At 38.1% G+C, this 23,152-nt stretch overlaps 3 protein-coding genes across 5 annotated transcripts; 2 read left to right on the top strand and 1 right to left on the bottom strand.

The window, feature by feature from the left end:
- On the top strand, positions 1-6,518 carry LOC113678044 (TNF receptor-associated factor 4). 2 transcript variants are annotated; one of them, XM_089200545.1, is made up of 9 exons: positions 387-611; positions 682-906; positions 1,611-1,662; positions 2,124-2,228; positions 2,725-2,886; positions 3,318-3,395; positions 4,225-4,302; positions 4,726-5,118; positions 5,646-6,518. In XM_089200545.1, the coding sequence occupies exons 2-9, from the start codon at positions 764-766 to the stop codon at positions 5,931-5,933; spliced, it is 1,299 nt and encodes a 432-aa protein (XP_089056671.1). In that variant the 5' UTR covers positions 387-611; positions 682-763; the 3' UTR covers positions 5,934-6,518. The 2 variants fall into 2 exon arrangements, with proteins under 2 accessions (XP_027050717.2, XP_089056671.1); XM_027194916.2 differs by having other exon boundaries at positions 1-906.
- Positions 5,872-11,058, bottom strand: LOC149048406 (uncharacterized). Of its 2 annotated transcripts, none has more exons than XM_089200546.1 (4): positions 10,840-11,058; positions 7,750-8,135; positions 7,261-7,468; positions 5,872-6,774 (listed from the first exon to the last, which is right to left on the bottom strand). In XM_089200546.1, the coding sequence occupies exons 2-4, from the start codon at positions 8,131-8,133 to the stop codon at positions 6,416-6,418; spliced, it is 951 nt and encodes a 316-aa protein (XP_089056672.1). In that variant the 5' UTR covers positions 8,134-8,135; positions 10,840-11,058; the 3' UTR covers positions 5,872-6,415. The 2 variants fall into 2 exon arrangements, with proteins under 2 accessions (XP_089056672.1, XP_089056674.1); XM_089200548.1 differs by having other exon boundaries at positions 7,750-8,200; positions 10,840-11,016.
- A 1,276-nt stretch (positions 11,059-12,334) lies between these two features.
- LOC149048407 (uncharacterized) lies at positions 12,335-14,317 on the top strand. Its single transcript, XM_089200549.1, has one exon. The coding sequence runs from the start codon at positions 12,982-12,984 to the stop codon at positions 13,618-13,620; it is 639 nt and encodes a 212-aa protein (XP_089056675.1). The 5' UTR covers positions 12,335-12,981; the 3' UTR covers positions 13,621-14,317.
- The last annotated feature ends 8,835 nt before the right edge of the window (positions 14,318-23,152 follow it).

Below are 23,152 nucleotides of genomic sequence, written 5' to 3' on the forward strand. Positions count from 1 at the left end.
TGTGGTACACTTTGGGCGTTGTACTTCCCTGCAGAGATGACAATTTTTAAACTAACACAAGCTTTTGTTTTATTTTGCACGAGATGGGTTCAAAAATGGAAATGCTAATTGTCAGTTGATCATTCGCACGACCTGTGAGAATCAAAGTTTGGTGAAACTCCTCTTGTTAAGATGTTGCTTGTGTGTTCGTTGATAAAATGGACAATTGACACTGTTACATTTTCTTTCCTTTATCAAAACATAGCAGTAGCAAAGTCCTAAAGAATTATTGGAGAGGCAGATATTGATAGTTTAAAGGGTGTGGTGGAAAATTTCGCGTTAACAACCATTTATGAGATCATTGTTTCTATTTTGCTTTAGCGCTGAGACGGGCGCGGCTCGCTTTGTTTATCAATTTTCAGTTTACACGCACAAGCAAACCGCTTGATTTGTTTAATCTTCAACAGAAACGCGAAAACGTAAACTTAAGGCATTCAGTGCTAGATCCAAACATATCAGTACTCTTTGAAAAAAAATATCGGTCAAGAGATATTTGGAAACGGACCTAATGGGCCTCTCCTTTTTCTAATGTCAAGTTGCGAAACGACTCTCTGAAAGGATTTGCGAAGAAGGTATTACATTTGAATACTTGGAAGAATTTCAAAGAATCACAGTTAGAATAGCAATTACTGACTTCTGTAGTTCTGGAATGAAGTCAAAGCAACACTGAATCGCCTGTTCGAGACGCGGTTTTTGTACAGAAATTCATTGCACAAGCAAAGACATGCCTGGATATGAAGCAAAATTCACTGGACCGTTAGACAAGGCATTTGAGTGTCCAATTTGTCTGATTGCACTTCGGGACCCAGTTCAAATAACACCATGCGGACATCGTATGTGTAACACTTGTTTGAAGCCGATTTTAAGGTAAAGTGATCGAAATGTTTATCCTCCATTTGTAGTCACTGCGGCAATATCAGTTAGTACATCATAGGATTAGTTACTTCATGCACTCCGACAATTATTCTTCAACTTGATGAGTTCCTTCACCTGTACTTCCTACTCTATGTCAGTATTTTAGGAGAGTTTATCATCTCATCGTTCTAACCAATATTCTCTCAGCCTGATTGGGAAATCAACCTTGAAATAATTTCTGCTTGGTCCTCTCGAAATCAAAGGATTTAATATGTTGAGTGGACGCGCAGTCCAATAAATTTTGATGAGAGAATTATTTGTCATAGGCGCTTTCCTTTTTCACTATAATTTTATTTCAGCTCGATAGGTAATTTGAAAACTTTGATTTCACTTCGATTTCGATTTTAAATCAGTTCAGTTTTTATTCTCCACGATACCTTACATTTGTGCCCCACAGTGCGTTTTGATACACAACTTCCTCGCCTCTCCCATCGTTGTAATGTCACTGAAAGGTCCCCTCTCCAATGAGGCCCATGTTTGTAAGCCCAAGGATCTAGACCTCAGCCTTCCCCCGCTTGGACCTTGACAAATTGTTTAAGATATTAAAAACTTCCTTAGCAGTAGTATTTTGAGTAAAACTCAATACCTTTACTGAGGCATAAACTTCGTCTTTCTCTTAATTTTATATTGGTTCTTTTTTTTTTGTATCATCATAGAAACAAGAGGCCTCGCTGCCCCCTTGATAACCTGAACTTTGATCCATCAAAGGTGAGAATCCCATATCCAATGTATATAATTTTTAATGATTGATATCATTCTAATAATTACGAATAAATATTTTTATGTTCAAGCTGCGTAATTTTCTGTTTTGTTATTTTCATCCTAAACAAAACGTTCTTGTTGAGGCATCGAAAGAGAAGCGCTACGTTAGTTTGTTTCTTTATTTTATTTTATGGAAAAAAATGGTGGAAAACACCAAAATGGAAAGGAAATAAAGAGGAGGACCGAGAAAAGCTAGGGATAAAGAAGATTGTCGCGGATTGCGAATGAAAAAAGCTCGGATGTTAGGATTAATTCTTCACGATGCAAAAAATTAAAGAGACCATAATTAGTTTGTGTCAAAGCCTGCAATCTGCGTCATTTCATTTTTTGCTGCTCTGACCAATTCTTTTCATTCTTGATAATGTATTTTCATTCTTAAGCAGTTGTCATAAACCTTCTGATTTTAGGTTTTCCCAGATAATGGCTGCCACAGACAGATTCTAAACTTACAGGTTCTTTGTTCAAACACAGAAAAGGGTTGTGAGTGGTCTGGGCCGCTCAGTGAAATAGAGGTGAGGTTCTTTTTTTTTTCATCACCGATACGCGTTTGTGTTCATTAACATGTGACGCAATAAACGAAAGGAACCGCTGTCAAATAAAATAACTTTTTCCACTCGTATTTTGCCTTTTTCATTGTGTTTAACGACCTTTCAGCAGCGAGGAAATCATCTGGTTCTCGGCTCGAGTTGTCTTCGTCGCGTTCATCTTTCTCCATTCGTCACTTGTCTTCATCTAAACTCTCGGAGAAACCAACTCAAAAGTCTGGGACATCTGCTTCAGAGTTTTGTTCCTTTTCTTCGTTTGCGTACTTTTCCTGTTAACGTGTTTCAAATCTTCCTCAAGGGAAACTTGCCAATCAAAACAAAATTTTCAATTTAGCGGGTTGCACAGTGAAATACGGCCCACTAAATAGACCAATCATAGCGCACGCGCACGCATATGAAAAATATAACTAGTGTACTTTTAAAAACTCCATTTAAGTGCTGATTATTAATAATACCTTTTTAGCGACATCAGGACGTGTGTAGTTACGCTGAGGTATCGTGTCCAAAACGTTGCGGAGTATCATTAGAAAGGAGAAGAGTATCAGAACACAGTTCACATGAATGTATTAACAGACTGACACCGTGCGCTCACTGTGGAAATCAAGTTGTGTTCAACCTTATGAGTGTAAGTACTTAAACTTTGCTTGATCGGTGACTATTCTTTATGAATGTTTGAATATGAAAATAGCAAGTTTGTGCAAACGAAACCCACTACTGCAGCCATGATTTTGTGTAATGCAAATTTATCTAACCCTACTTCTCCTCATCGATTTTCGATTTTCGTAACAGAGCTTACTTTGAGACTCCACGCATGCCCATACTTCTTTCCGCCTGTTCCGTGTTTGCCACCTAAAACAGTTCCCGCCGCAGTGCCCTTGTAGTCTGATTCACTCATAGCGTGCTCTTTACTGTCGGATTTCACCTCTCCACGCGCCCTTTGTGACACTGTTAACATGAAAGCGCCTTGTGGGCAAAATAATACTACTCTGAAAAATTTTGGTATTTGCGTCACCGATGCTTGCCATTCTAATGTATTACGTTTAAATTTTATTGCAGTTACACCTTCAAACTTGTTCCTCGTTCCCTGTGTCTTGCCCAGCTAACTGTGGTGCAACTAATCTGACCAAAGAAAAGGTTTGTGAAGGCTTCCAGTTCCCTTCACCTAAATCATCAAGTGTGATTTTTTCAATCTTTTTCATTTTGACCAAAGCACATCAAAATCCAATATTTTGTTGTTTCTTTAACATTGTCACTGTTTATGTTGCTGATTCAGTACCTATGATAAATCATGCAATCATGTTTCTATTTTCTTTCTGTGTGTGTTCTGTTGTATTTGCCTTCCTTTGCTTTGTAGGTGTGTTCGTTTGTTGTTTGTGCGTTTTGCTGCGGTAGGACATCCCAAGACAGACTTTATTGTGAACTGAGAACCATACAGACGTCACCAGATATGACATAACAAACAGATTGTTTGCGCGAAGCTCTTAAGGAGCAAGACAGTAGTATAAATCAAGACAATTAATTAGATAAATCTTGTATGGATTTGCAATTTAAGAAAGTTCTTAGGAGCTCTAGCCAGTCTAAATTTTATTTAATTTCATTAAAGGGAAATTGGCGAAGAATATCAAAGTGCTTTTAAGCTTGGCATATCTGATAAAAATCACGGAGCTCGGATTTCCATAAAGAATAGGTGTGCACGGCTGAATGTAAACGTACGATTTCCGCTACACTCTTGAATCTGGAAATAGCTTGTTTTCCTTTGATTTTTGTTTAATTGAGTCTATTCAACGGGTTGAATGACTGAAATAAAATGGTACATGTATCATAGTATACGCTATAAGTGGACAAATACATTTTGTCATATATGCGGGTTTTCTTTGCTGAGTGTAAACTATAGGCTCACAGCCAGCCAAAGTTTTCAACTCCTATTTACTTGCTTGTTCTTTCCTCTCGTTTTTCCATGTAGTTGGTGGTTCATATGAACAATGAATGTCTCCTCATTGAAGTACCATGCAAATTTGTCGAGGCAGGCTGCAAATTTAAGGTAAAAGTTGTTAAGCATGCTTTTGTTCCTTACAAACATTGGTACTTTGTCATTACACTAATTTTGGGGCTGAGGCTGAACGTTCTGATCTTTTTTTGCGGTTTGAGCCTGAAAACGTTCCTAACATGTTATTAAAGTTGTATTTCAAAGATCGATTAAGTTCGACCACAAATTGAGTTGTTCTACAGTGTATCGTGTCTGTCTGTTTGTACCTAATTAAATGTCTATTCGTGCGTCTGTTTTCTGTTCATTTGTTTAACTGCGTGATAAAGTGTCTTACATACTGAGAAACAATTGGAACGTTTACTAAGCATTTATTGGCCTGTCTGTGTGCGTATCAAATATCAAATATTCTGCCCAAAACTCTACGTTTGCTTGGCGTAACAAAGTATTGCCAAAGTATTGTAATTTATCTGATTTCAGGCGGAGAGATATAAAATGAAAGAGCATATGTCCAGCAACATGGAGTCTCATTTGAGCGCTTTGAGTGATTTGGTGAACGCTCAAAAGAAACAGCTAGATATCCAGAGAGAAAGAATTCAACTTCAAAAGGAACACATTCAGCTTCAGAAAGAAACCATGCTGCTACAAAAACAAGAAATCATCGACGCGCGAGGTCGAACTGCAAATGGCGAGTTCATCTGGAGAATACCGGATTTCAACCGGAAATTGATGGACGCCAAATCCGGGCGCGCGCCCGAACCGATGATTAGCGAGCCTTTCTATACCCACCCCCACGGGTATAAAATGTGTGCAGGGCTGTGGCTCAATGGAGTTGGTACCGGGAGAGGTAGATACATATCCGTGGGGCTTCAGGTTAGTAAATATGACGGAATTTCTTTACGGGTTTTACTACTTTCATTATCAATGTTCCTGTGAGCTTCCATACGGTTATGATGGGAAGTCAGGAGCAAAACACTTGCTTTTCCCCACGAGCGATTAAGAATAAAACTACGTAAAACTTGTCATTTACATAATGGCACAAAAGCCTGACGTTGAAAGTACAAGGGTCATGCTCTGAGGGGGATTCTGGCTGTCAGTATTTTTCTTAAGTGACCTGTTGTACGAACACGAACTGTACGAACTGATGAAACTTAAGAAAACTTTCTTTCAGACAACTTATTCTCTCAGTGCCTCATTCCTTTAGGAGTGTAAGTGGATACCGGTGAAGGTTACCCCTTAGCCTTTTGTCAGGGGAACCTGACCAAAGGCTAGGGGTAACCTGCAATTGACTCAGTACAGTACCATCCACACCCCGTAGTCGCTTCGTGCTATATAACGGGTTTGAATCTACTAGGGAATGGATTATTCGGCGCATAACCTAACTTTACTTTTTCGTTTAGGTTCAAGTAGGAGAGTACGACTCCATACTCAAATGGCCGATACATCCGCGGTATACCTTCACTCTGCTTGATCAGCGAGACGACTCCAAGGAGAGAAGAGACATCACGGCGCACTTCGAGCCTCAGTGCATCTCCCGACCGCGGGCCGACAGACAGCTCGGAAAGGGAGCGAGACGATTCGTTCTTCAGGATGATATATGCGCCATTAATTATTGTAAACATGACACAATTTTTCTCAAGTTTAATGTAATTCTAAAACAGCCCCCTTCGGGTTTTTTCAGACCCTGACTACTCCGAATAGGCTTCTAAACTGTCGAAATGATGACGTTATTCATAATGAGGCCAGACACTTTACGCAGGTGTAAGGCTGTGTCATGACTTGGACTTTGAATAACTAAAACCTTCTCAGTAGGGCTCTGTGATGTATAAATTTTAAACAAAGTGAAATACTTAGTATAACTTGCATATTTAAATAAGAGTCACTAGTTCAATTTAGAGCACTGGTATTTAATTATGTTATTATACCCTTCACAATATGTTTAAAAACAAAAGCAACATTCCTTAACCTTTAAAATTTTGTGAACTATAGATAATATATCCTGATTAAACGTTTGGCGTAATTATTTTGTCATTACAAGCAGAAAATACGAGCAAAAGTTTAAAATCTATTGTTCTTCTTCGATTGAAAGAGAGATCAACAACAAAGTGGCTGTTAGCAGCCTTGAAAGGTTCTTGAAAACACACCATAAACGTTTCCTATGTGTTATATATTATAGTTCAATCTTTTGCGGGTCAATTACTTGATCCGTAAAATAAACAAAAATATAGATAAGATATGCTAAAATTATAGAGAATATAATTATCATTCTCTCAGAGACGTGTACACTCATCAATCGAACTCCTTCCTGCAAGTCTCTTTCTACTGTTTCTCTAAGACAATCTAACTGAATGCCTAATTGTTGGTATTGACTTCGCCTTCGTCTGACTTCTACCCAAGCAGTTCTGTAGTCACAGAGTCTCCTTATAACCAGGACACAGCAGATTGCGGTGGCCGCTCCACCGCATCCCAAGAGGCCTGCTCTCAGCCCTCCTTCTTGCTGAATGGCCCGGACAGCACCAAACCCCAAACCTGTGCATGAAGATTAACATGTGTTGGAAAAATAGTAATTACCTTAATACAAATGACAAAGCATTTTTTTATTGGTTGCCAAGAGTAATCCGGTATAATTTTGGTTTGCTAAACTTTGCTCTGTGATTTGTGCAGAAATATCGCGTCACTTTCTCAACTGAATCAGATTCAAAGTTTAAACCAATATCGACTTGGTGATTCGGGTTTTCCCGCGCTTCAGCAGTCTGCTAGCTTTTGCTTTCGATTCCCCCAATTGCTCGTTTTGTTTCCCTTTTTTCTACTGAGCTGTTCTGACTACTTTGCATGAAACCTTTTGGATTATATCAGGCTCTTGACTAAAAAAAAGGGCGAGAAATTGTTCTTTCGGTAAACATTACCTTCCCTCAAAACTCTACAAATTCCTGGCTATTTAATTTCTAGTAATAAACGTATGATGGTCATAACTGCGCAAACTTCTTTTTCTGACTCATTTCAAAATATTCTCACCCAAGGTCACTAATGTGCCAAGTGCGAGTCCCAATCCAAGTTCAATTCCATGTTGTTGGACTTCGCTTTGTAGCAATTCTATAATCACATGTGCCCTATCAAGACTTTGTTCGCAGTCGCTGATCTCAAAAGAAGCTCTCAAACGAAGCGCCTTCACGCGGCGAACAGTTATGAGGCTGGCCCAGGTGTATTCATCGGAATCGTTCACCTGTGAAGTAAGACACGAATGAAATCTACTTTAGACAGTATGTTACATAATACTACATTGTGCAATCATTGCAGTTTAATAAAGAACCAGCCGTGCTCTCAAAAAATGTTTATTCAAGAGCCGTAACTCCTCGAAAAAGCGCCCACGCTCTAAGAAGCACCCTCCACTGAACAAGCACCCTCTCACTGGGCGATAGTGTAGACAAGCACCCTATTCTTATACAGATTGTGCACGATTAATAAATCAAACTTAGAGTCTCCCTCTGTTATGGTGAATCTCACCTGTTCTATTATGGCACAACAGGTAGACCGGATGTTTTCCAGTTTTACTGACGTGGTATCCAAGAGTCTTCGAAGTTCTTCATAACTACTGGTCATGTAGTTTGGTATCTGGCCATTAAACAGATCTTTAATGTCCCTCACGACACGTCGAACAGCACTGAAAAACTCCCCTGAATGCAAGTTTTGCACAACTAGCCAAGCAGTGGACAAAATAAAATTAAGCGTGGCACTGCATTGCTTCTTTTTTCGATCCTCCATTTGCTCCAAAATGAATATGGCCTTATCAATAAATGCACGTGCTCTGTGGACAAAAGTGTTTTCCCTTTCTGATCCATCTTGTGAGGTAAGAAACGTCAGTAGTTGTCTAAGGACAGGGAGTGCCATTTCTATGGTATGAAAAAAATCCATTCTTCAAACTGAAAGACAACTATGTAGCGACTCAGCAATCGAGCTACAAAGGAAATTATTATACATTAGACTTACAATGAAAACTCGACAAGATAACCCAGTATCTGCAGCAGATATTGGCTCATCACGTCCAAGCCCCTCGTCTGTGTAGTATTTTCAAAATTTTGAGAAAAGTGTCTTCTTTTGCATATTGTTAAAAAAATGTATAATAAAACAATTAATAAATTCTGGTTTTCGCATGATATCGTGAATTATCAAACCTCGTGTCTCCGCTTTCTGCCGCAGTCGAAGGCTGTGACAGATAACTCAGGTCACGGCATTAATAATTCATGATATCATGACTAAACTCATCCAATAATTGCTTAGTATGGTCTATATAAGTGGACTATGAAATCCTGTTTCAAATATGAAATACGATTTCACAATCGCAAGCAATTGAGGTTTTAGCCCGGTATCAAGTTTGGTAAAGTTGTAGCTATATACTACATGCTTAACGCCACAACCTGAATGTATGTTTAATAGACAAATATTTAGATGTAAAAAAGTGTAGATGTGCAAATGTGATTCGACTAAAAATAAATAATTAATACAAATATCTAAGTACAAATATAACAACAACAAAAATATCGACGAGATTACATGAAATAGAAACGAACTTGCGATTTGTGGCGTAACCAGGTCCGGTAGTAAAACTCTTAAAAAAAAAAGTAACACGGCACTAGCCAAAACTACGTCCGCCAAAATTCACATCTCTCTACCATGAAAGTACTATACTTGGAGACGAGTCGAGTATCTTTAAGGCTCTTCGTTATTGTTTCTGATGTTTGGAGCACATTTTCAAAGGTAGGGAATGTTTTCTTCTTAATTCAGATGAACTGTAAGTTGTCAGCATCGGTTGAAATTATATTCGATTGGGCGTAACTGATAATTTCGGTTTGCGAAAATGAGCCAAAATTGTAAGAAACGACGGTAAGCTACTTCGCGTTAAGACATCAGCCGATTGAAGAGTATACACGTGAGAAGAGTGAGTCAGTAAAACACTACGCCAGAATCGTATGGGCTTCGTTTACATCTTCTCTTGAAGTTGCCAGGTATGACTGATTACCCAACCGGTTTTTCCCTTACGTTTCAACATCTTCTTTTTAGCGTAGGAAATTAAAAAGAAAAGTCATTTTCAACTCGTGTTTGAACCTGTTATATTTTTACTCTTGGTTTTCCTCTGGCTGGAAATACACGGCGTCTTTGTTTGTTTGATTTAAAGGAAGACAAGCCAGAACTAGAATATCATAATTAAAACTTGATAACAAAGAGAGACTTAGGATTCGACCAAGAAGACATTTGTAGAAAAATTGAGATAATACCTGGATTTCATTTGTACATCACAGAAATAAATTTCAAACAACAATAAAGTTTTCTCTTTATTTTAAAAGTTGAGTTGATATTGTCGTTGGCTATATTAAATAGGTTGAAATTTTTTAAGATGGTATTTTCTCATGTTTGCAAATAATTGCAAATAATTATTGGAATGTGGAGTTGTTGCAACAAGTTAACATGAAATGCAACAATAAATTTTATTGATATCTAAAAAGTTTTCATTTGACCATCTAAAGGCCAGTCTTTGTATTATATTTCAACCCAACCATTTTCCGCAACACCATTACAACACCATTACAAAATAATTAGTAAAGGAAATGGAAAATTTGTGGCATATACACCATGTTTGAAATGCCATGTTCATGAAAAGCTAACAAGATTGAGGAGGGTGTAAGTGGGAATTTATCATGAGTTCGCCAATCACTCCTGTTGCCAATGTTGTGATGATGAAAATTCTGATAAACTAGTTTTAAGAAGGATACAATCTTTTAATACATAAATTTGATGCGTAGGCTGTGCACAAAACTGAAAATTATGAAAAATATATTTAAAAATCAAAATTCGGACATTGCGTGTGTATCAATCATCATAACAAACGCGCAGCAATAATTTGTCGGGCATAATCTTTATTTATAAAGAGGCATACAGCAACAGTAACTGCTAGAAAGTAATTGAAAAGAAAAAGACTAGTTTCGAAAGTCGTAAACAAAAGGATAGGTTTCGAAATTGAAAATGAAACACAAGTTATATGGTGATTTTGACCCTGATAACGCGTCATAGGTTTAAGGGATAGTACACTATTTAAATGATTTATACTCAATGGTTTTTCAACTCATAGTTATTGATAGAAAACACCAATCATGTTTCAACAGTCTGCAGTCGCTTTCTACTCGTTTGCATATTATTTCTCACTCATCAGTTTTTTATTCGCTTGCTTAGAGAAAGAAACTTTTCTTTCTAAAATTGTTCCCCGATTGTTACATCGTTCAGTTTTCCCGATACACGGATAAAATACAGATTATGAAAGAGAAGCGATGTAATAAAGACTAAACAAAGTAAGAAGTCAGATGAAAATCGTCATTCAGTCGGGCGCGTAGCAAATTTAATTCGCTTTTTTCATTCCTTTTGAGATAAACACAAGGTTTTTTAACAAATTGCTATCCATACAATTGAAATCTATCAGTTTGTTGCCATTTTTGTCCGGAAAATTTCGGTTATCAAAGATTTCTCATTTATATTTCATCACCATTTAGGTGTAAACACACACATGGACCCGACTGGTATACAGTAACTTTACTTGTCACTCACCTTATTGTATGTCGCTTGTCGTTAGAAAGAAACTTGATTTCACTACAAGTTCGTCGCTGATTGTTGTTGGGCCGTGTCGACCGTATAGTCCACCAAGTACACGATACAAATGGAAAATGTGTGAGGTATCAAACTTTGTGAATGTCGTCGGTCGCCGAATTTTATATCGTGAGGGACTAGGGCGATTTTGGTGCCTGCCGGATATTTGCACAACAGACTGCACAACAGAATATATTAATAGTTTATAATAAAGTTCGAATATAACGCGCGCTGTCATTGGCTGAAAAGAGCGTGCTCTATGAGAGTATAGAGCATAGAGCTGAGCTAAAGCTGTCACGCCATCTGCCAAATTGGAGGGTGTGAATGGGGCTAACCGACTAGCGACAAAGGGCGTAAAAAATTACTGACTACCGACGAAACGGGGAAAAAATTACCGACTAGCGACAAATAAATTCTAACCGACAACCGACATGGTCAGACGTGATAGGGATGTTTGTATTCAGAAAGAACAGCATTTTGATGATTTCTAGCTCAGAAAATCCTTCTTCACCCGACGTAACCACATTAATTCCAAATTTACCCGAATTATAGAATTTCTTGTCTTCAAATTACTTTAAATCCACGGGATCCTTCTTTTCGGTGAGCAGCGTGGGCTCATTTCTGGAACAGCGGCTCGTAATCGGGCTGACAAGACGCCCTGCTGTCTCATTTCAAGAACAGCGGATCACAATCGAGCCGACGAGACGCCCTGCTGTTGTCTTTTTATTGCTCGTTGTTTGTTCATGCGGTCGGGTCATGACTGGGATTGCTAAAGTCATCGTGAGTTTTTTTCGAAAAGGTGAAGAAGTCGCCATCGAACGTCGTCGAAGCAGGGTCCCAGTAGACAAAGAAGCTCATAGAGGAGTATCTGAACTAAAAAAACATCTTACGGAGTTTTTAGGACTAAAGTAGCAGGCACATCAATATGGAATTGGCGGATTTTCGTTGAAGTTATTTCGCCTGGCGAAATCGCCTGTGGGCAAATGCGAAAATTTTGCAGTTGTGACGGATGGGCAATGGCAGCTTGAACTTCCAAATTTAATATCTGATTAAAGTAGCAGTGAGCTCAACGGTAAGTGTGGAACGCGTGCAGTGGAGTTTGATGAATCACTTTAGTTCTGTAGTTAAATATTAAGCTCAAATATTAACGTGGTTAAACTCTGGTTCCACCTTTTTTTGTTTGTTGTTTTGTGGAGCGGAATGTTTTTTTTTCTTTTTCACCGTCCATTTGAATGCGAAAATTGAGAAGCAAAATCTCTACAAAGAAGTAGAGAGTAAATCAGTTTATAAGCTTCTTTCTGATTAATTGGTGAATGAACAACAGTGTAGCTTAACATATTAAAGACCCCGTTTATTTATACACGCCCATAAATTTATTCGTTTCTTAAAACCAGACGTTCAAATAATATTCAATTCTCTCCTCGAGGGAAGCTACGCACGAGAGATTTTGCTCGATGTGCACGTTTTATACATCTTGACGAGCATTTGCTGATAATAACTGTGTAAGTTTCTCAAAAGCCTACTAAAGAGAAAACTTAAAACACACGGTATTTAATATTTTAGTACACATTATCCAAGAGGTCACAAACTGGACCGGAAAGCCAGTAGTGTTGCTGAAGGCGCCGGCTACATCTGATAAAAGCAAGCAGAAGTCAATGAACGACACTGAAAGAAAGGTGACGAGTCAAAAGGTGAGAAGGAAACGGAAATCGCGAGAAGAAGCAAAAGAAGATGAAAATCTGGCAAAGAGGATCATGACTGAAGGAGGTGACATCGAGAGAAACGAAAGGCAACAAGGAGACCTTCAAAAGTTTCAGGATGGTAGGGCTGAATTAGCACTTGTAGTTCGTTTACCTGATTTTCAAAAGTCATAAATTTCGCTACTTTGGAAATTCTGAGGTATTCCTTGTTTATAAACACTGCCTTGTTTATACAACGAAAAACGCTCACTTGGTGCGTTCGCTATGTAAAGATAGTTTCTTTTAAATTCCGGCTAAAAACTGTATTATTATCACTTTGATGGGCATTGTGGCGCATTTTGCGTGCTAAAATAAAGAATTTGCCGGGCTAAAATGTATTTTTAAAAATAAACCAAGACAACCAATGTTCGCGCCATCTTCTTGTAGCGTTGGTAAAAGAAACCGTGGAGCTATTTTAAAAGCCCAAATCATGGCTGAAAACACAGAAAACAACAAGTTGAGCGAGACTTCTGCAACCAATGGTCCACAGGGAACTGTATCACAGAAGACGCAAGTATCTGTGTCTTTGCTTAAAAAGGGCATAGAAAGGCTATACAAGAACGTGATGGACATTAACCCCCAATTTGTAGATGATCTGCTGCTCGAAACGTTGCTCACAACAGTAGTGGAAAATTTGCACGCTGTTTCGTACCTTAAACACGAGACATTTACGCTACTTACATATGCCCAGGATTTTGGAACAATTTGCAAGGAATCTCTGAAGCGCACATCTAGATGGGCAGCAAAGTACTACAAGCGTGACAAATCCTACTATCCGGTACCTCAATCCGCCATGCCCCTTTCTGCTATAGCTATGATGACACCTTTGCCAAGTGAGGACATAACACCAGGGATGGAAGGACAGATCAAAGAGTGGCTAGAGAGTTACAGACCAGTACGCCAACGGACGGTTAGGAGTGAGACCACAAAAGATAAGGCTGGGGCCTTGCCGCCAGCTGTCTACGCCGTTCACCACACCGACAAGTCTGAAGAGAGGCTTTGATATCCTGAAGAAAACACTGTATCGTCAGCAAATGCACAACGTGTTGTCAGCATACAATTTGTGGACGAAGGGGATGTTGCTGAGGTGTTTGAGGATCGCAGAGAAGTACAATTCGATGAGTATGAGACAGATTCGGATGACGAGGAATCAGATTTTGAAGAACATCCAGAGGTTGTCAACAGAGCGTGTGTTACCCGATCCGGCAGGGCTGTTCGTGCATTTGTGCGTCTCGACATGTAAGAGGTACTAACAGTTAAAAAATCCATTTAACGGTGCAGATTGATACGTATGACAACCAAATTTTTGGCAAAAAAAAGAGAAAAAAAAGAAACCTCGCAGAAAAGCCACGAGAGCCGTTGAATAATAAAAAAAGACTTCCGTAGCTTACAAATTAAAATTAGGTATCCCAGGGGCTAGAGTGGGTGTTTCATTCTTTGCAGAATTTACCTCTCTTGATTTACTTCGATGCCCCGTAGTCGACAGGAAACAAATTCACATCTATAATAAAAGCTTTGGTGAATTTTATCGGTATACTAGATTTGCAAACAAAAGTGGGGTAGATGAGCACGTTGCTAAATTAAAAAACAGCGTTAACGAGGTTTAAGTGAAAACAAATAATGAATTATTACAAGTATTACACTTCGTCTAGAGTTTAAAGTCTTAAAACTGGGCAAATTGCATAATAAATGTGAAAAATTAACGTGTATTTTTAATTATTAACTGAGATTTACCGACAACCGACAAAGGTCAAAAATCTTAGCCGACAACCGACAAAGTAATGAAATTTTAACCGACAACCGACATTTTGAACCCCCCATTCAGACCCTCAAATTGTACTATGTTCGACCTTTTCCAGGACTTCTTTTTGGCTTTTTTCCGATGATGTCAAGTGAAATTTCGGAACAAGCGAGCCGACAAGTAGCAACAGAAGAACCAAACAAACGTTTTTAAACATACCAGGCGCCGTGATTTACGTTATTAAAACGTGAGCAGATACGAAAATCCTCAAAGGAAAAACAAAATAGACATTCCGAGTTTTAAAGATTTTCACGCTCAGTTGGATTGCAAGCTTACATACGGTAATAAAAATCAAACACAGCTAACACTCGTATAGTATATAAAGTTCAGTGTTCAAAAACAAAACAGAACAAAACAGAAATGATGAAAAATATAACCAATCTGGCATAACTGTTAAAATTCATACTAATCATGGCGGTGTCGAATATGATCATGCTGAAGTCCATCGCGGCTCGCTCATCATGGCGATCTCCGGTCATAAAGGTAAAGCAAGCCTCAGAAACTACATCGGCCGCCCTTCGAGTGAAAAAAATAAGAGCTTGCTCTGATATCCTTTCCGATGCATTGAGTGGAAAGTCACATCAGTCACTGCAGCCGAGTTTTGGGGCGCTGTCATCCCCAGCGATCTTCATGTTCCGGTGAATTCGGCTGTCGTTCATTCAAAAACACTCGCCTTGAACAGTTTGATTTCTACCTTGTCATGTGAAAAAACTCGCGTGTTTTTATGAGCCATAATTCGGCTGAATTTCACCGCACATTTCACTTCAAGATTCTGTATTAGAGACTTAAAAACTTCAGGCAAAAGTGTTAAATTCGACCTGCCGACCTATTTCAGTTTGTAAACTATCGCAGAATGTGAACTTTGATGGTTTTTGAACTTTGATGGTTTGAAACTTTTGACAGCTTTAGTCTTGTACAGCCAATCAGATTATTTGAACCATTCTAACAGGGATTCTGACGACACTGTTGTTCGCTTTGGAATAAATAAAATAAAGTTTTTCGCTTTGGAATAAATAAATAAAGTTTGTTTTGAAAATTGAAAGTAATGCTTGGAGAATTTAATGGATTCTTTATTATAAAACAAATAGAGAAGCCTTGACTGTGCTCTGTTCTGTTATAAAGCACTTAGAAAGCGGCTAAAGCACTCAAGAAGTGGGGAGAAACACGAGACGTAGTCGAGTGTTTCTCCCTACACTTCTTTCGTGCTCTAGCCGCTTCCTAAGTGCTTTATAACAGAACAGAGCACAGTCAAGGCTTCTCTATTTGTTAAATAATATATATACTATTGTGGAAAATTCCTGGCCTATTTCTTGACGAAAATCGATCGTAATATAATTTCAAGCCTTCAATGTAGTCTTCTTACTTTGCGCGCGAGTTGGTTGGTATGATGTCTGTACAACAATAATAAAAGTAGATGACGCGAATAACATTGATGGTAAAGCAAGCTTAAAACGGCAGAAATCGCCAGAAACTACAACGGATACACGGGGTATGAGTAAGTTTTATTGATTTTACGAGAAAAATGTTCATATTTCGAAATATTTATCGTTGTAAATCGACCATATTTCGTTCCCTATACTATTCCTTATAACGTGTTCAAATTTTCAACGGTTCCTCTCGTAACTTAACACCGAGTCTCACAACGCGTGAGGCGTTCATGAATTAATCGTTGGCTTTTTCTCGAGGCGTGAGCGTGGGCTGCCTGTGACAAGACAATTGCGTAAACAATACTTAAGATAATAACATTATACACAAAAAACACAGGATTTTGGATCATGTATTTATTAAAAAAGAACATCCATACAACTACAATGAAAACAAACATAAGATTCACCTTTCTGATCGTAAAATTAATACCATTCGCACTGTTATCGTAGCTACGTTCCCTGGCATCAAGTGAATCCAACATGACGTCTTTCTTCACAAGCAGTTTGCATCCATTAGAGTTTTGTTCTTCAGTCTCACGGTAGTAGTGTTGTTCAATAGATTGCATAGAGTATATGCAGTTTGGTTTCAGATTTCAGATTTTGCTTTTACAACAAGTGTACGTTTTTCAACTAAGACTTTGGCATACAAGGCATACAAGGCATACATGGCATTCAAGGCTTTCATGGCTTTTAAGCGTTCGCGACTCAATCCGTTCCAAAATTACCGCTCAAAAACATCTTTTAGTGTGGACTGGCCGCGAACAGTACGACTTGTGTATGCGTCTGTAAGTATTTTGAGCGTTTGCGCCATAATGCTCCAAGTGATCGTCATCCAAACACGTTGAAATACAAAACAACTGACAAAAGAGTTTTATGAGCAAAAATCTCGTGGTTCGTCATGTGACCCGGCCCTGTCCGTGCATGACAACGTCAATCATCATCAAGATAACACGCGTGATTAGCATGTGAACACCTCATTGGATCACAGCTAGTTGTCATGGTGTTGAGGGCCCAATGACCATTGGGTACTATTGCGTACTTTTCCCATTTTGTAACTAATTTTAGTTTTTGAGTCAACGTCTCTACTGGGAACAAGACCCATAAGAAAAAAAATTTTTTTGGACTTTTGGAAGTCGTTTGGCAGCGTGGATTCACACTTTTATGACTTTAAATAACCTTCAATTAGAAGGTCGGCTTTCGAAGAGATCGAACAGACGTGGGCAATTGATAAAACAACCCTTGTTGTGGCTGCAGGAGAAGCTTTAGCTGACCAACATAAGCCATTTTAAGACACTTAGGGCACCAAAAAGGTTTAAAGTTTCTTCGACTGGGGCAGATCGTAGCGAAATCGTAAGAGTTTTCAGAACGGAGGTGAGTGATCTGGACACTCTTCTAATACATTTCAGACAAGGGCATTTTTAGTACACGCTTCCAGAAAATTACTGTGTCTGATTTTCAAAATTTTCCCACAGAAAGCCTTATGCAGCCGCCATATTTAAACTCCATAATTTGTCTTTTATGCGCATGCTTAGCCTCCATGATTTCTTCGATTTCTAGCCATGTAGATTATGAGTTTCATTAGACACCATCGTATTCAATGTAGTCTTACAATGTTTAAGAAATCGCACTACCATGTTGTGAAACTGAATGAAACTGAACCAAAGTCAGTTTTTTGGTTTTTTATGCGCCTTTCCGGTGATGTAACACGGATGTCAGAGTGGAAAGGGGTTGCCAAAGACCTTTCGCAAAGTAGAGTTCTGTTGTGCAATATACAAGTCTTTGGCACTCATTGATTTTGGAAGTGTTTTCGTCAGCAAAGTTAGACCAAAATGCGAAAACCTGGGCTCTAGTGGATTGGCCGTAAAGCAAGCGTAGCTGCAATATTTTTTACTGACTGTAAAACCTTTGAGTTACCCTAGAAAAGTTTTCATTGCAAGTACAAAAAATTTCTCTATTGGGCATTCATTTATTCCTGCATTTTCAAAAAGCCTAGCTAGGGCTAAGTCAGCAAAGGAACTAACGCAAACAAATATAGGACAGTTAATACTGGAATTTGACAAACCTCTCCGAAAATTGGTACGTATCAATCTTGCCTCCATATCCGCTCATTTCAGTCAGGATTTTAATATAGAGATGCTCTTCACCGGCTTCATGCACGTTTCATGGAAATAACACCTATACTTATCCAACAGCTTAATTTGAAATGCCAAACGAAACTCTTCAGTGCGCCTTAAAATTCCAAAAGCGTCACAATGTATGTGACTTCACAGGATTTTCCTAGAAATTCAAACCCCACTAATTATCACCTATTCATATAAACCAATCGCTTACAGGTTGCCATGTAATCGAAGTAGGCTCACAGGTAAGCAGGATATATTCGAGCATAATGATAAAATTAAGGGGAAACAAAACCACCATTTGTTATTTCATCGGTGTCGCTGTGAATCTTCCCGCCGTGTTTAGAAGGGATTTGAATGGTTGTTGCCTTAAAAGTTATTTGGAAGTGCACCGGGTACACTTGTTGGAATGTTATGTGGGCTATAGTGTTTTAATGTAACAGTTCAAGTTTAATTGTGGAGAATGTTCGGAGTTCCGATTAAAAAAGGGGAACAAGACTTCAAATTGATTTACAAATGCACCCTTTCATTTATGTTTAGAAACACCTATGAACTTTTCCACAAATCCAGGCAATATCGTCAAAAGATTTTAAACATTACATAATTGTATTATAATAAGCATACATGTAAATTGTGTAATACACCTTATTACACAAAGAGATCAAGGTAGATTAGCTCCTAACATGATAATCAAAGCCTGAGCTACAACCATGAATATATTCCAAATATACTGACCATACTGAAAAGCTTTAAAAAAACTGGTAAAAACTGCAAGTGATGGCCGCAAAACTTAACAACACACTTATTCTCTATCTCCAAGGGAAAAAAACCTAGCATCAGGGTGCAAAGTACACTAAATTTTTTTTCAGTATTAGTATAGGTAATTACATGATTTCGAGTGCAATTTGGAATAAATAAGCACAAGTAAATTTTTTCGAAGACTAACAAAATTGCATGAGCCCGTAGGGCGAGTGCAATTTGTGGTCTTTTAAAAAATTAACAAGTGCTTATTTATTCCAAATTGCACGAGAAAAATCATGTGATTACGTATTGATAATATACATGAAAAAATACGAGATAGCTTATCATAATTACGCAGAAGCAAAGCGCGCACGTCAAGTGCAAAAAATAATTCATTCAAACCCTGCAAGTGACATTGTGCGTTCGGTCAAAACGACCGTGTACGATCAAAACAGTAATATATAATGATATGTTCACATCTTTAAGGCGCAAAAAAGTTAAAAGTCCGGCTAACAGTTCAAAGAATTGTTCAGTCTGTGTCCGAATTACTTTCGATGAAATGGAATCGTCGTTTCCGAGGTTTACCCATGTTTGTTTATAGTTTTGGTGTAGAATCGCTCGAGTTAAGTGTTAAGCTGGGTCGGCTCGTAATTTTCGATTTCCCTGGCAGTTCCCTTCTCTGAACACCACTTTGTCCAAACCGACAACCAAAGAGCAATGTTTTTTACAGTGTTTTCGTTGTTGGAGCTGTTTTTCAGCTGCTTTAAGATACCGGCCATTGTTTTGATCGCAAATTTTCAGCGTATCCAAATGTTGCGACATCAGAGGCTCGCACTTGATTGGCTATCTGTGAGTTTTATTTGTTTATTGACCAATCAGAATGTCTGGTTTGTTATACTTCTTTGCACTGAATTAACCCTCTTCTACACTGAATTACCTGAAAACTGCATTTATCTTAACCAATCAGAACTGAGTAATTTTTTCATTTATATTATTAATAAAGAAATGGTGCTCGCTCGCCTTGATAAGGTGTTACAAATGTGACAACAATTCAGTGAGAAATTTCAGCAATGTTTCTTTTCTAAATTGATGTTGGAGTGATCACCAGGCAGACCAGGGTAACGTGGAGGCGACATGAAAATTATTGCCAACCTTAATTCAATACACAGAAAAAAGATTCTACGAGAATTTAAAATTTTATCTGTTACACTGAGAAAAACCATCAATATCCCGTTCTCACTAAAAGTTATGTAGACTTATCGTAAATTTTTTCCCCATCACTCTCCTAGTTTACCGAAAGTCAGAAGGGAAACTTATCCGTTGACATGCATCGATGAAAACCGAGGAACTTGTCAAGATGACAGCAGTTTATTAACACGTTTTCTCTCAGAAAACCATCCCTCAAACACTAAGAAGAACTCGATGCAAGTAATAACGGCAACTGCGGCCCCTGCATAGACGGTCTATAAAAAATAATAGAGAGCGAGAGAAAGGAGAAAATTAGAGTTTAACTCAGTGACTATAATTTTATCAAAAAGAGAAATAATTGATTGAATTGGTTCAAACGAAAAGTTACAGGGGAGGGGGTGTTCCAAACAATCTACTAACACACACTCACAGGAAAATAATCATGCCCAACGTATTTAGATAGATACTATATTTTATGATATAAATTTGATGCATAGGCTGTGCACAAAACTGAAAATTATGAAAAATATATTTACAAATCAAAATTCGGACATCCCGTGTGTATCATTCACCACAACAAATGCGCAGCAATAATTTGTCGGGGATAAAGTTTATTTATAAAGAGGCATACAGCAACAGGTACTACTAGAAAGTAATTGCTAAGAAAAAGACTAGTTTCGAAGTTCGTTGTAAACAAAAGGATAGGTTTTGAATTGAAACTGAAACACAATTTGCTTGGTAATTTTGACCCTGATAACACTTCATAGGTTTAAGGGGTAGTACAATATTCATATGATTTGTACCCATTAGTTTTTCACTTGATTTCTTTTTGTAGAAAATTCCAATTATATTTTAACAGCTTTCAAAAGAATTTTAGTCTGCAGTCGCTTTTTACTAGTTTGCATATTATTTCTCACTCATAAGTTTTGTACTTCGCTCGCTGATTGTTGTTGGGCCGTATAGACCGTATAGTCCGCCAGGTACACGATTCAAATGGAAAATGTGTGAGGGATCAAACCTTGTGAATATCGTCGGTGAATGTCGTCAACGTAGCCTGTCGGTTGGGACGAAACTGAAAAACTCTGCGAATGTCAGGAACTTTCGCGGACTCGAAAAAACCATAGTAAAAATAGCGGGATTTTTGAACATTTGAAAAGCCCTGCGGTTTTTTTTCTTGCCTCTAACAGGGAATACAAAATATGATTTGCATATCATAGTTTAATTTTTACACACTTGCCGACATTTTGTTTAAGCTTGCTAGACAGTGGTTTAAATGAGTGAAGGACATTAAGGCTTTTATTACTTTAAAAAACAACCACCGTAGAATGGAGATCATTCACCCTTTCCTATCAGTCACTAGCTGCGTATGCGCGAAATTGGAAACCCCATAAGGTCCCGTAAAGGGTCCCGTAAGGTAGGGTCGCGTAATTTTGACATGGAAGAATCATCGATATATAAGTGAGATTAATGCTCCAAAGATCAGGTTTCTGATTGATGACTGAAACTACATAAATTATCTTAAGAAGAGCATTTCTCGAATTTAACAAACTTCGGTATCTTTTCATGATCCAGGTTTAATGCTTCTTAATATATTACAACCGGAACCTACGGATACTAAACTTGCGGCACTTTTTTATATTATTTTCCTGCTGACTTTATGAGAAGAGTTTCTAAAAGGCAGTTTGCTCAAACGTAGATTTATCTTATGAGAAACATTTCGAAGAAGACAGGATTTTCGATAAAATCTTCTAAGTCTGCATGAAACTACGCTCTATGGACTAGTAAAAAAAAAAAATAATAATAATTGCATACTCCTAGTCTCGGCTTTTCTGTACCAAAATATTGTTAGAGAAGCGTTGAACCGCACATCTACCTTTAGTCACGGGCGGCTAAAATATGGCATAAGTTAGGTTGTATTTGCTTAACCAATTGTAGGCGGTAAAAAATAGGCTTAAGAACGGGTGTGGAAATTTACCACTCAATATCTCTGGTGAACCCCTCCGACACTGAGGAGATTTGTTGTGCTAACATTCTGTCGCGACTTTCTATCATTAGTGGTCTCAGAGAGCAAGATAAACGAGGATTGCGTTTGACCTGGTTTTATTTGAGTATGATAGCAAATCGCAACTTAGGAAACCTACACGCGAGCGGAAGTTTGCAATTAAAAATCTTTGATTAGAACACAAAATAATATCCATTGCCAGTAACACTTAATTTAGTATCCTTGATTACGAAATATTGATATCTCTTAGAACGTGTTGATAGACTCGTTGTAAAGAGATTTAAAAAAAAAAAAAAACTCTTTGTAGTCATTTCAGATTGTACAGAATGAACCTACTTGATAAAAACTGAGGTCCAAGTCATAGCTTGCACGAAGGCGAGACTGACGGGCACGCATTAGTTCAGATTTATAAAAAGCTGTTTTTAGGATCCTAAAAACACGATTTGACAGAAATATAAACATTGGCGGCTAGCTGTCACGCTAAAATTTGACATTCATCTTGGCATAGTAGCCAAAATGTAAATATTGCATGACAAAATGGCAAGATTATCTCACGATATTCTCAAGCCGCAGACTAGACACAGCCCAGGTAGATCACCTGACAAAATCGTGTCATCAGACGTTTCTGAAAGGATCGTCGACGTCTCCAAACGAGGCTCATTTTGTTCTCCCTACAAATTTCTCACTAGTTACCTCGATTCAACAACATGACAGGATAATTACCAATTGCCTCAACGTGTTCTAAGAACAAAAAAGTTACAACAAGTTGACTAAAACAAAAAATAAATAAATAAAATGGCATGTCTTGATAGCCGAATTATGAAATATGTACAGAGTGACCTTTGGGCTAGACGGTCATATTTCCCCACAAAAGCGTCGAAAATAGAATTTATCACGAAATCTGTTAAAAAAAATAGATTTGACGATAAATGGAGCCTCTCAAGGTCAATCAACATTTTCCTGTGCTGAACTTGTTGTTGAAAAGTTGCCTCTTCACAATAAGTTTAGGATACGCAACTTGCGCAAATTACAAGGAAATCACCGATCCGATTGACACCTTCTTTAATAAGATGAATTCAATTAAAAGTTTAGCAGAAAAAAGCGCTTTTGGACGATTTAAGGGTCGCAGTAATCACATAACCAAAAAAGGCGGTCGCCCCGTGAACTGAGAGCCACCAAATCAGAAGCATGGCGTGATGATCGCCGCTAAATAAATAGAGGCTCAGTGGCGTGAAAGCAATTTTCCGCATATTTATACC

The sequence above is a fragment of the Pocillopora damicornis genome, chromosome 3 (genome assembly GCF_964200805.1).
Source record: "Pocillopora damicornis chromosome 3, jaPocDami1.2, whole genome shotgun sequence".
Lineage (NCBI taxonomy): Eukaryota > Metazoa > Cnidaria > Anthozoa > Scleractinia > Pocilloporidae > Pocillopora > Pocillopora damicornis.

Coding starts and splice junctions, on each gene's coding strand:
- LOC113678044 (XM_027194916.2), top strand. CDS start 764: ATGCCTGGATATGAAGCAAAATTCACTGGACCGTTAGACAAGGCATTT. Junction 2,229..2,724: donor GGCCGCTCAGTGAAATAGAG/GTGAGGTTCTTT, acceptor ATACCTTTTTAG/CGACATCAGGACGTGTGTAG. Junction 4,303..4,725: donor AGGCAGGCTGCAAATTTAAG/GTAAAAGTTGTT, acceptor ATCTGATTTCAG/GCGGAGAGATATAAAATGAA.
- LOC149048406 (XM_089200548.1), bottom strand. CDS start 8,157: ATGGATTTTTTTCATACCATAGAAATGGCACTCCCTGTCCTTAGACAA. Junction 7,469..7,749: donor GTTGTGCCATAATAGAACAG/GTGAGATTCACC, acceptor CTTACTTCACAG/GTGAACGATTCCGATGAATA. Junction 6,775..7,260: donor TGGCACATTAGTGACCTTGG/GTGAGAATATTT, acceptor CTTCATGCACAG/GTTTGGGGTTTGGTGCTGTC.
- LOC149048407 (XM_089200549.1), top strand. CDS start 12,982: ATGTTCGCGCCATCTTCTTGTAGCGTTGGTAAAAGAAACCGTGGAGCT.